Here is a 14,174-nt window from a genome sequence, read left to right as displayed (position 1 = left end):
CCTTTGTTTGTAACTTTGAGATTAAGGAACTGGCGGCATGATTTGGAAGGAATATCATTCATAGTCCATGCTGGTTTATAGAGCCTGTGGTAGGCAACATCCATAATCATAGAGTTCAGTCTATATTCAGGTGCTGAAAATCCAAGTATAGACTAGTCATAGCTTCTTCAAATAACGTGTGTTAAACCCTCAAAGGAATAGAGTAAAGTTTTGTACGAATATGATGTGAACCTAATTGTCTATTGACGTGAGGCAAAAGTGAATTAAACGTGACATCATTTATACTTGGTCTTTTATATGAACGATGTCCATGACTGTGTTTTCGTCTTTGGGTATTGGGAAAGAGTCCCATCACATTCACGTTATTTCCTTGTGGACTAGTCAAATTTCCCACATCACATACATTATCATTGCATCCATATGGAAATGCAGTGCCTAGGGTCCTGATCAAGTGATCTTCTCGTTGTCTACGAAAAGGGGTGCTTAATGTAGGATTGTTTGTGTGATGGCAATTTTTTTTCTAAAATCCTTACCCTCATTGACAAGATGGAGTGGTCCGATGCATTAAAGTGCTTGTAAAGAAGTTGGTTACCACCATTATTAATTTGAAATATGTGCCCCGATATTAATAGGCTTCTGTAGATCAAGTTTCGAGTAAATCGTTGATTAAGAGGCGTAAGTCGTGGATTGGTGTGGATATTCCACAAGTTGAGTCTGGAAAAATGTCAGCACGACGGAAAAAACCCCCAAAGAATTGGTTGAGGATGGGAAGAAAAACCGAGTATGGGCTATTCGAGATACTTATTGGCCGTGCCTCTCCTAGTATTGCGTATGTCTGGATAATGTTTTATATATGCTATATATTCATCTTTATAGTGAAAGGTGAATAACAGTGATTAATCAGCGTTAAACAATAGGAAAACAGTGGTCGATCAAATGACTCCTATAATAAATGTAAAATAGAGTTTTGGATAACCACGGACCCCTGGATATACCAGAGGTGGGATCAAACAAACACGGACCCCTGGATATACCAGAGGTGGGATCACACAAACACGGACCCCTGTATATACCAGAGGAGGGATAAGACAAACACGGACCCCTGGATATACCAGAGGTGGGATCACACAAACACGGACCCCTGTATATACCAGAGGTAGGATCAGACAAACACGGACCCCTGGATATACCAGAGGTGGGATCAGACAAACACGGACCCCTGGATATACCAGAGGAGGGATCAGACAAACACGGACCCCTGGATATACCAGAGGTGGGATCAGACAAACACGGACCCCTGGATATACCAGAGGTGGGATCAAACAAACACGAACCCCTGGATATACCAGAGGAAGGATCAGACAAACATGGACCCCTGGATATACCAGAGATTGGATCAGACAAAAACGGACCCCTGGATAAACCAGAGGAGGGATCAGAAATTATATATTGTTAACATAATTAAATGATATATATGTTAGTTCTACATTTCTTTGATAGAATGACTACCTACAACAAATTCGCCGGTTTTAAGATCCAGATCCAGAATCATCATGTCAACAAGCAGATCACCTTCGGTGTTAACGAATAACTTTCCGCTGACCGCTAGAATGATAGAGAAAAAATCGTATGACTTAAAATGATTTCTAAAACATCAAAATAACAAAACCAATTTTGATAAAATTCTGTTATGTCCATATAGTGGAGATGACCTGCAGCTGACTTGGTATCTCAACTAAAATATATATTTAATATAAATTTTGTTATGACAAATACTGCATCGTTAAGATAATATTCGTACGCGTTATACGTTCCATTCGTGAACTTGAGTGAAATATTTGCCAAGCTTTATGTGGGGAACTGTGCAACATACATCAATTTGGTTGACACTAACAGGTTATTCATGTGCGTTTCGATCAATGTCACATTAAAGTATTGTCATCACCAAGAACACTAACGGTGCCTGTGAATTCCTTGGTGTAGGTTAAAATAAGTCACAACGACACTAACATTAAACTTTAACTAGTATTCTATCAAGACTATTAATCATAGACGTAACGTTCTTAATACTAAACAATATAACTACTGATGCTATTTCGTGAAGATAACGAACAGTGATCAATCTGATAATTCCTATAAGTAAATCAAAATAGAGAATTGGGAAAACACGGACCCCTGGATGTACTAGAGGTGGGACCAGGTGCCTAGGAGGAGTAAGCATTCCCTGTTGACCGATACATGCCATGTTATTATGAAGACTTACATTTTCACTATTGTCTAATATGTATTTTTGTTGTACTGTGTGCATCTCGAAATTTGCCACCAAAATCTTTTTTTTTTCTTACCATTAAATGTTCTGTTCCATAAACGTTTAGTGACTTCTTTGCCATCTCGGAAGTCTTTTCCATCACGAATTATGTTCTTTACAGCTTCTCCATATAATGTAAATGCGACATAAAATGCGAAAGCGTGTGGATTCACCTACAAAATGAATCATGCGTGAGCATGTATTTCCTTAAAAACATTTGGCTAATCATCCATTGGCGAATGTATTTGCACACGATGGTTTCTGAGTTGCAAATGTATTTTTTTTAAAAAAAAATTGCTATTTTATCATTGATTTTAAAGGAGGTTCTCGATTATAAGAAAAGACAAAAAATAAAGCAACCAAAAAGGAAATAAACCCCCCGAAAAAAAAACCCAATAAAATATAGTAAACCCCAGATAAACATATATTTAAGAACAGAATTAATCGGTCAACGTATAGACATGGCAATATTGAATGTTAGCAAAACGTAGAAATTATATGAAGTACTTCGTGTACTTGTGTGTATCCATAATAATAAAGATATTGAAACGTAGCGAAAAGTGTATATAAAAGTGACTAGTGTGTGTATAACAATAAATCGCATACATCTTCCTTTACACCGTAGGTGTAGTTGTACATTTCCAAAGATCTTCTCGTAAGTTCAAACTTGAATTCCGCATATTCATTGGTTTCCGACTGAAAGAGTCCCACGAGGAACAATGACTGGAAGGCCTTTCTCACGATCTGTAAATCAAACATTCATTAGATACCCTCAGTGTAATGTTTACTTTTTGATGTAGGTTTTATTTTTTGTTAGTTTGTTGCTGTTGTTGTTGCTTTAAACAATCATACAATTGAAAAATAAAAGAAATATGTATAAAACTCTTAACGTTATTGTGATTCGCTAGTCTTAAACGTACAATCAAAGGAATGACGTGAAAAAATGGTGGATTCCTATCATAAAAAGTGATCAATCTCATAACTCATCAAGGGTTTTGAGATTGATGAGTTATGAAATTAATCACTGTTCGTTATCTTCAACTTTCTTATAAGGAATACAAAATAAAGAGTTGAGGAAACCCAGATCACCGGATATATCCGAGTTGACCTGGTGTCTAGGAGTAGTAAGTAATCTCTGTCAGAATTGGGACCTGGTGTCTAGGAGTAGTAAGTAATCCCTGTCGACCGGTCACATACTTCATTCTTATTGCCACATTGATTTTGTTCAACCTTCAACTCTTTGTTTTAGTTTTTTCTTCTATAAAATGAAAGGTTAAGATAACGAACAGTGATCAATCTCATAACTCCTATAATCAATACCAAAAAAATAGTTTACCTGATCAGGATATGGGGCTCACGGCGGGTGTGACCGGTCAACAGGGGATGCTTACTCCTCCTAGGCACCTGATCCTACCTCTGGTGTGTCCAGGGTTCCGTGTTTGCCCAACTATCTATTTTGTATTGCTTGTAGGAGTTATGAGATTGATCACTGTTCGTTAACTTCACCTTGCATTCATATCACAAGACTATGATTTACCATTATTGATTATAGTTTATAGGTAAACGTTTGTACTATGTTGAATCATAAACACATGCGTATTATACCTCGTCATTTTCATCTCCCATCTTCCAGTTTATCTCGCCGTTGATGAATCCATTCATCGCAAAGAAATACAGGAACACATACTCTCCATTTGTCATACCAATCGAGTGCGCAGTCAGCATCAACTCTCTGAGGGCAATATTGTTGCAAACAATGAGAAAAACTGGAGAAAAAAAGATTATATTGAAAACACAAAATGTGAAATGTTTTCTTTCTCCACTCTAACTTTCTCTACACCATCCTTGTGAAATTTAGCACAACTTACAAATCTTAAAAACTATATTTTTGAATATTTGTCATGAAATGTCAAGTTAGTATAAATTGACGTTCAATTATGCACTTAATCCTTACTTCTCTCTCATTAAAATCATTGTTTTCCATATATTCCAAGTATTAGATATCCAGAGACGAATGAAAGGTGAAGATAATAAACAGTGACCAATCCCATAAGCAATATCAAATAGAGATTTGGGCAAACACGGGCCCCTGGACACACCAGAGGTTGGATCAGGTGCCTAGGGGGAGTAAGCATCCCCTGTCGACCGGTCACTCCCACCGTGAGCCCTATATCTCGATCAGGTGAATCCATTACATATTCCGAGATAAATCCACTACATACCTTGAGAGGAATCCATGATATACCTCGTGACGAATCCAATATGAATCAACTACATACCCCAGTACGAATCTCTTATTACCCTCCAATCTTTTCGTTACATGTCCCGTAACGAATCCATTCTATACCCCGAGACGTATCTACTGCATACCCCGAGATAAATCCATTACTTACCCCAAAACAAATTCATTATATACCCCAATATGATTCCATCACATACATCGAGGCGAATCCATTACTTACATTTGTACGAATTCATGTCTGTTCATATGCATAATAATAATGATATTGATTTATATAGCGTCCTATATGGCAATAAATAACCACTCTAAAGCGCTACACACAATGAAAATGATACAGCATGTTATAAAAGTAGTAAAAGGATATTATATAATAGCATTAAGACAGATACATTGTAATATCAAAACAATGCTAGAAAAAGATCAATAATGTGAAATAAAATTACTAAAATCTAAAACATGATATGCATGAAAAAAGTTGCACGCCGTACAATCAAATGATATAAAATACAATAGTTGAAATAAATATACAATTATACACTTGAAAAAGTCATGTTAAAATGATGGTAAAGAAACCATGAAGATTAAACCACCTATAATACTAATAATATGCAAGTCTAAAAAGATGTGTTTTTAAATGTTTTTTAAAAGTGTTCAAATTTTGACAACAGCATTACACACCTTAGACGAGCATTTGCATATATCAATACGAATCCTCTATACACCAATGAGAATTCAATATATACCAATAGATGAATGAAAGGTGAAGATAACGAACAGTGATCAATTTCATAACTCCTATAAGCAATACAAAATAGAGAGTTGAGTAAACACGGACCTCTGGATATACCAGAAGTGGGGTCAGGTGCCAAGGAGGAGTAAGCATCCCTTGTCGACCGGCCTCACCCACTGTGAGCCCTATATCTTGATCAGGTAAACAATACATATCACAATATGAATATATTGCATACCCTGAGATGAATTCATTACTTACCTCGAGATGATGCATTTCCTTTGCGCAGTGCCTTGGCATATCCTTGATCAGATTCAGATGAAAATTGAAGCATCGTAGATGAAAGACCGGATCCAAGAAAAGCCGCATGTATATTTTCCGCAATACCTTTATTAAAATCATATATGAGTCTTAGAAAACGAGTTCCTTCTCCTTCATACAAAATGGAAACATCAGTCCAATTGAAATGGGAGAAAACATTGATGTAAAATTCAGCTATCTGATTGTAACTGTAAGAGAGTCTAGTCAGGGTCTTGTAGATCTGCTTGTCGGCTAAGGATTGGAAAGCTCCGCTTAGTGCAAACATAGGGATATTCCATGCAGCAGCCATTCTCCCGATTGTTTCTGTAGGTTGGCTGCAAGCTAGGAATTAAAATATTTCATTAATAATGCTCAATATCATTGTTAATCCATGATTGTATTACGGTAACAAGTTGAAAATTGTATATGAGTTTGAGATTTGGCTCACACGGGCTTGAGTTATAACATGCAATAAATATGGCAATCGTGCCTTCGCCTTACTCTTTACATTAGGAATAAAAGTCCGAAGGTTCTCTGACGATAGAACCTTCATGCAACAATAGGTATTTGTACGAGAGACAAGTTTCACTTGTGACGAAAATCTGCAGCAAATACATTATATTATGGTACGTCACGTTAAAGCTGGGAAAGCTCAATTTAAGCAAAATCTGTTAGGGCTAGAATTAAAAAACCCAGTTATAATCCATGGGGGGAGGGGGGGGGGGTGTCGTAGGCCTAATGAATGAAAGGTGAAGATAGATAATTTAAATTGCGAATTGCTCCATTTATCTTATCAAGATTTTTGATGTTCTAAACATTTTTATCACAATTCCTTGTGAAATCTAACTTGTTTTCCTCTGTATTACTATTATAATAGTGATCTTTTGCATCACAGTATCGGCTGTATATATATATATATATATATATATATATATATATATATATATATATATATATATACAGGTATAATTGAATTGTATAAAATCGCTTAACCTTATAATTTTGATTACGTATTACTCCGTTTTCACCGATCAAGATAAAGGGCTCAGGACGGGTGTGACCGGTCAACAGGTGATGATTCCCCCTTCTGGGCACCTGATCCTACCTATGGTATATCTAAGGGTCTGTGTTTGTTAACTCTCTATGTTGTATTTCGTTTTGGAATTATGAGATTGATCACTGTTCGATATCTTCAAACTTTCATACTGATTAAAATTTGAGTAGGTGCAATCTACACAACCTGATACGTACTACTACACAATTGGAAGGGTAACCTATCTGGGAACGAGGTGTTGTTGATTTTTTTTAGGGGGGGGGGGGCTGAACGGTTCGAACCGTTTCAGCAAGAACGAGACGGTGTTTTATCTGGAAAGGAACGCTTTAAGATTCGGAACGAACGGTTATCATCGAGAACGGAACGCTTTGGTTCAAGATGGGACGTATCAAATAAAATTAATGGTTGCCATGGAGACGTGTGAGATATTGTCACCATGGTAATGAATAAAGGACAAAGGGACTTTACTTGCTATTGTGTATTTTTATTGGTCAAAAAGTATTGAGAATTTTCCCTATATTGAGTAACAATTTCATGCATATTTTATTAGCTATTTTGTGTTCAATTAAAGTAAAATCTAGTTTTAGTAGCATATCTCTGTAAAGATGCATCAGATGACAAAAAATATATCACATATAAAGTTTGTATATATAGGGGTAAAGTATATGATTGAGCCCATTACAAAAGGTCCTTATGGCATATTCAGTAGAACAGAGAAATAACGTCACAAAGATTTGACGTTACGTAGCGCCGCGCCGTAAAGATTCGTGCACCAATAATTCAGAGATCCACGTGTTAAATTTATCAATGTATGTATGCATATGATATAGAGCTCTACACTTTAAACCAAAACGAGAAAGACAATTTGAAAACAATATGTTTGAATGAAACATTTATATATCCAATGATTTTCATGATAAACATATTCTTTCTTTTTTTTTAAAAAAAGTCGGAATGTTCCGCGTCGGTTTCTTTTTCTACATATGCAGCGGACCGAAATAAACTTTTAGCAAATAGGGCCTAGATATAACAACTCCACGAAGATTCATCAAAGATTATGTCATTTCATTGAACAACTAATCATGGATGAGTTTGAGGTAAAAACAATTCATAATTATCAATACAAAAGTTGAACCCACTTTCAAAATATGCAAGATCCGCCTCGTTATTTGCAATGTTTACAGTTGTCAACGGGATCGACGCAATGTCAAACAGACGATTGTTGTACGCCACTATATATAAAGCTATATATTATTAAAATTCATTATATAGTCAATATAAAATTTACAACGTAGTCATGAAAAAATTGTATAAATTTGGGGATAGTACTTAGACATCTACACTTTGTATGAAAAGTCTGTGCGTCTGGTAGTCCTATTTATAAATCCAAGAGAGATAACTCTTTGACATTAACTTAATTGTTGGGGTACCCCAAAGGAAAATCTTATATGTGAATTTAACAAAATTACGATTTCATGCATAGTCGATAGATGTTAATATACTGGTATTGATAAACCGGTGAAACTTTAAAATTTTTAAATATCTTCATGAAAAAAGAAGAATTATTTAATAAAACTTTATCGTCCTCATTAAAAAAAACATATAGTCTATAGGCTAAATGATGTAGAACAATATTTTGACATCCGTAACTTATATATATAGATATATATATATATATATATATATATATATATGTATATGTGTATATATATATATATATATATATATATATAGAGAGAGAGAGAGAGAGAGAGAGAGAGAGAGAGAGAGAGAGAGAGAGAGAGAGCATGATTAACATATAGATGTTTTTAGAATGAACCTGGTTATACGAAAAGAATATTGTCAGTCGAAAGTGAATAGAGGGAAAATTCTCCCGGGAAATAACTTATAACTTGGTTAGTATACATGCAAGTGCAGGGACGTAGCTTGGGGAAGATAAATATGGAAGCAGAAAGGGCAGGGGGTTTGGGGGCTGCCCTATGGCCCCAAATGGGTCCAGGGCAAAGGCCTGGTTGGGCCCAAGAGGCGAAGCCCCCGAAAGCTGGTGCATTTTAGACAATTAAAAAAGGTATTTTCAAAGTCTCCAATACACATATTCTTTAATTTTACACACAGGCACATAGGGTAAGGACATCGTAACTTCCTTCAATTAAAAAAGAAAGAAGATTATCCATTCATTTTAACTTTACTTTAAATTACTTCATTTTTTACGCAACAATGTGGAAGCACATACTTCCGTGTTTCATAGGAAGCTACGCCCCTGAAGTGGTCTATCTTCTGCAATCTACATGTATTTTGTGACTTTCCATTTTTGAAGCCCGACTCTGAGATGCCTTTACTGTCCTGTTTCATTTCTACAGTGTATTGAAATAAGATATGCTAAATTAATTGAATAGATATTGTTAAATTGAGGGGGGCGGTGGTTAAAGTTTTTATTACTAGTAATATCCTTGTGATGTTTAAATCGTTTTTTCTCTTCTCATGTTTCATTAAAATACAAGACATCAATTTTATTTAGGAACTTGATGACCTGTTTCGGGAACATTTTGGGCTCCATCAGGGTGAACGTGATAGCTATACATGTAGTGAGGATGAAGGTTCAGCAAATGAATGCGATCAGCAGGAGCTAATTATGTCTAGAATTTCACAGTATTCAGAGATTGAGAATAGTGTTGTACATGACAGTAATGACGAAAATACAGAAGTGGAAGATGAATTTGTGTGCAATTGTTCTAGTAACTGCTTGGATAATTTTTTGAAATCAGAAATTACAGACCACATTTACAGACTGAGGGAAATGACAAAAGAGGAAAAAGAAATGTATATAATGGGTTCGATAAAAAAGGTTGGGAACAAGAAAGTAACATCCAAACGAAAGGAACGCAAACGTGCGAGATATGAGTATAGTTTTGAAAGTCAGGCAATCTGTAGAAAAGCATTTCTCATCGTATATGATACAACAGAAAAAGTTTTCAAAAATATTGCAAAACATCTTGATGATCATGGAGCTGTTCCACGAGAGCACGGAAATAAAGGAAAAAAAACCGGTTCATGCTCTACAATTCGAGGAAATACAACGTGCCATAATGTTCATAACTAATTATGCTGCTGAAGTGGGGATGCCACAACCAGAAGCCCCCAGAGGAAGTGACGGTATTCCTCCTATTTATCTACCCTCTTCTGACACCAAAAAAGCAATTCACCAGCGATATAACACTTCATGTCAAGAGACAGGAGTTCGTGCTCTGCGAATATCATCTTTTGAGGATGCATGGTTGAAATGTGTTCCACACATAAAGATCAGCAAACCCAGGGATGACGTTTGCCAGAGATGTGAGTGTTTGCGCAAACAAATTATTGATGCCGTGACTGAAGAAGAGAAGCTAGCAGCTGTTGAAAATTTTCAAAAACATATAGCAGACGCAAAGAAGGAAAGATTGCATTATAGGAGCTGCATAGAAACTGCAACAAATGAGATGGCGAGGTGGGAGGGAGAAGAACTAAATAATGTGCACTACACATTCGACTTCGCTCAGCACTTCCAATTACCACATCACTCTCGCCAGATGGGTCCTACTTACTTTGCACAGCTCCGCCGGGTCCAAGTATTTGGTGTGAGAGTCGATAGTGTGTCAAAACAGTTGAACTACATCATAGATGAAGATCAAACAATAGGTACATTCTATATTCATTAATAGATGTATGAAATGGTATGATGTATATTGTTACAAATATAATGATTTTTCAATATCCACTTTTATTTTAAAGGAGCGGATGGAACACTGACAAATGGGCCAAATGCAGTGATCAGCATGTTAGACCACGCCCTTAGTGAGGATGGATTTGGAGAGATGACCTGTTCACTTCACGCAGACAACTGTTCTGGTGAGATGTTTGTAAATTACGAAAGATAAATATACTTGGAAGCTCTGTTTAAGATTTTGATTCTAGTAATGATAGTAAGAACAGTAAATATATACTTATTCCAACAGGACAAAACAAAAACCAGTATGTACTAGGTTATTTATGTTGGCGAGTTATGACTGGTCGTCACAGTGACATCAATTACAGTATGCAGATTCCAGGACACACCCGGTAAACAAATGGGAGTTTCAAAAATGATTTGTGAAAAGAATAAATAATGAAAATGTATGTTAATAGTAAAAGATTGTCGTTTTTGTATTACAGGTGTCTTGTAGACAATGGTTTTGGCCACATTCGTAAGCTCTTCCGAAGGTCAGACGTTGATTCCCTAGGCCAGTTCCAGACGCTAGTCAATAAATCTTCAGCTTCCAATGAAGCAGTGCCTTATGGAGATGCATGGAATTGGAGAGACTGGAAAACCTTTCTCTCCACTTATTACCGAGCGGTTAAAGGCATAAGGAAATACCACCATTTCCGTTTTACATCAGAGGAACCATGGAATGTTTACGTCAAGGAACGTGTCGACTCTGACGAGAAAATGGTTTTCTTGAAAAAGAATGGATCACCTTCATTTGATGCCGCAGCACTACCAGAAATTCTTCTTCCTGTCGGATTGACGAGGGAAAGGCAGCAGTATTTATACAGAAATGTACGGCCTTATGTACGACCTGCACACCAAGATAGTCTGTGCCCTACACCGTCGGAAGAATAGTCACTTGAAACATGCTCTGTATCAATCGGCAGTCATTTTGTATTTTTATTTGAAATTTTGATTAATCAAGTGTATGTGTGTGCGTGCGTGTGTGTGGTGCGTGCGTGTGCTAGTAAACTCGTACAGTGTATTTTAATTCGGAATTTTTATGAATTAAAATGCAATTTTCATGTTTTCATCAAATTGACTGTCTTATGTTCGACTAAAAATGTGAAAATCTAATGTTCCTTTAATTTAAGCCATGAATATCAAATTTAAGTGATTTGATTTATTTGTATTGGAAAAAAAATTTAAGTGCCTAAAATTTGAGTGTCTTTTTTCTCTATCAAATAATACACACACACAAGCATTTAAAGAATTGAAATTAAACTTAAAAGATATATCCAGCACCTTTTCTCTTTCAGATTAAATAAATTGTTGTTCTCCGTAATGACGCCAATAACGTCATGACGTTGCACTGATGTTATAGAATATATCAGTGCATCAAACGCAAAAAATTACGTCTTAGAAGTGAAGGAAGACCATAAAATTACATATTTTTAATCCTCTACCTATTATCTATCTAAATCTGCTAAAAAGTGGAAATGGGTAAAAATTGCCATAAGGGCCCTTTTGTCATGGGCGCAATCATATGTAAGTATCAGGTCAATCCCTGACGGTCGATGTGCCACCCTTTGTATGATTATTATGTGGAACTGCACTTAAGTTCGCGGTTTTTCATATTGGTCTAATTGCGGCGGTTTTATTTTCGCGGAATTCAACTCAATTACTGGATTACTGGTAACTGTTCAAAACTTATTGTGTCAAATCCCTGACCGCGAATATAGCGACATTAAAGCCACCACAATCATTTCCCCATGTTTAGTATATGACAAAACTTTTATTTGGCAGAATAAAAAAAGTAGTTGATGGAAGCTTATCTTACTGTGGCGGTCTTCATGCCGATACATTTTTAATATACTGGCACCATACCATCATGACCTTTTAACAATGAAATTTATTTCTTACTTGTGTAAGAATTAGGTCATGCGGATTTGATACCTGTAGTTCGTCAGACGCAATCATGTAGACATTTCATCGGGTCTCGGGTGCTCGCGGTAGGGTATCGGGGGAAGCGAAATGAGGTTGCATTCAATAGTTTCTGATTTTATGTTACATTTAACACCGATAAAGGATATGTTCCGAGCAGGTTAGTAGGGATGAATCATGTGGTGTAACATATAAGTTCATTTCAATGTAGTGTAATCCTTGATTTTAAATCTATTAATGACGAAAGTTACATTTTCAAATTTCCACTTGCATTGGAACATTTAGAATTACATGTGACCTTAACTGACATACATGAATGATTTCAATATCCGTTATTATCATATATCTATGGTGCTGGAGTGTGGATTAATGAAATCTTATTTTCAATATTTCTAACCTTTTGTAAGAGCCAGTATCAAAATTAATCAACTGAAAATGTAACTACAAGATCACATAAAATCTATCAAATTCAGAAAACTGCAATACAAATAAAACAATGGTCTCTAGAAGAAATTCTAAATTTTAAATTACACCTAAGAATTATCATTAAAATGAATTCGTAAATCGATTGCTATTAGTTTGATGTATTTTATTCAGAGTAGGTTCCAGCGTCAGATTTTTTGGAATATTAGAACAATTGTTGGTGGTGAAACTTGAACTTAGGATACTTTGCCAGCAGCGACCTATCTATTTTCCTTTTAAAGTTGGATGAAACGACACTTTGTTGTAATCCTTGTATTATGTTCAAGATATTAGATAACTTTGGTATGTCCAACGTCCACGCTTGCCCTACTGTTAATTTTGTATTCTTTATAAAAACTATGAGACTGATTACTGTTTGTAGACAAACTAACAAAACAGGAGTATATTTCCATACTTTGTGATATATGTTTTCGATATGTACATATATATATATATATATATATATATATATATATATATGCAAGGTGAAGATAACGAACAGTGATCAATCTCATAACTCCTACAAGCAATACAAAATAGATAGTTGGGAAAACACGGACCCCTGGACACACCAGAGGTGGGATCAGGTGCCTAGGAGGAGTAAGCATCCCCTGTTGACCGGTCACACCCGCCGTGAGCCCCATATCCTGATCAGGTAAACGGAGTTATCCGCAGTCAAAATCAGTGTGCCAAGAACGGCTTAACAATCGGTATGAAACACGTCAGACAGCATTTGATCCAATGCGAGGTTGTATTGACGAACTAGATCGTTATAACGACCATAGAATTTGCGAAATGCTGACTTCAATCGAGACTGTTCAAATATGTTATAGACAGGACCACAATGTAAACTAGTTTATACAACTAATTGTGCAATCCTGTATAAATAAAGGATATTATTTATTATTATTTATAATTATTAAATTATTTGTTTCTATGTCTTAATTAATCGCGTTTGTTAAAAGAAAACCAATGAAATTTCACCCCAACGAAATTAAATACGAAACAAGTATAGATATTGAACATGCATCATTAAACAAGTATAGATATTGAACATGCATCATTAAACAAGTATAGATATTGAACATGCATCATTAAACCAGTAGAATACATACTGGGTCCCACTATTGCCGATATGTTTCCTCTGTGATACATCTCGGCTACAACAGTTGCGAAAAGACCAGTCATCTCCGGTTTACACTCCAAGTCAGAAATGTATCGAATGACTTCCACATCAAATTCATCAGCAGCCAGTTCTTTCAGTTTCTGAAGTCCTAATTCAATCGCTGGTCCACTCCGATGTATTCCGAATGGCAATGACTGGTCCCCGATGAATGCACCTATGGTTATTTCCGGCTTCTCGGAATACACCAAGACACTCAACATTAAAACAATAGTAAAATATGCTAACAT

General features: G+C 35.9%; 1 protein-coding gene and 1 pseudogene across 1 annotated transcript in view; one reads left to right on the top strand and one right to left on the bottom strand.

The window, feature by feature from the left end:
* Nucleotides 1-14,174, bottom strand: part of LOC125666322 (atrial natriuretic peptide receptor 1-like) — a 48,970-nt gene extending 34,796 nt beyond the window's left edge. Inside the window, exons 1-5 of the mRNA XM_048899500.2 lie at nucleotides 13,877-14,174; nucleotides 3,914-4,074; nucleotides 2,915-3,052; nucleotides 2,346-2,481; nucleotides 1,514-1,605 (exon numbers count right to left, since the gene is read on the bottom strand). Coding sequence (XP_048755457.2) covers nucleotides 1,514-1,605; nucleotides 2,346-2,481; nucleotides 2,915-3,052; nucleotides 3,914-4,074; nucleotides 13,877-14,174 — 825 coding nt within the window. The remainder of the gene's footprint in view (nucleotides 1-1,513; nucleotides 1,606-2,345; nucleotides 2,482-2,914; nucleotides 3,053-3,913; nucleotides 4,075-13,876) is intronic.
* Nucleotides 9,352-11,444, top strand: LOC125679656 (uncharacterized; annotated as a pseudogene).

Source organism: Ostrea edulis, chromosome 10, assembly GCF_947568905.1.
Source record: "Ostrea edulis chromosome 10, xbOstEdul1.1, whole genome shotgun sequence".
In the NCBI taxonomy this organism is placed as follows: Eukaryota; Metazoa; Mollusca; class Bivalvia; order Ostreida; family Ostreidae; genus Ostrea; species Ostrea edulis.
Note: the sequence above shows the minus strand (reverse complement) of the source record. Positions and strands in the feature narration are given on the sequence as shown.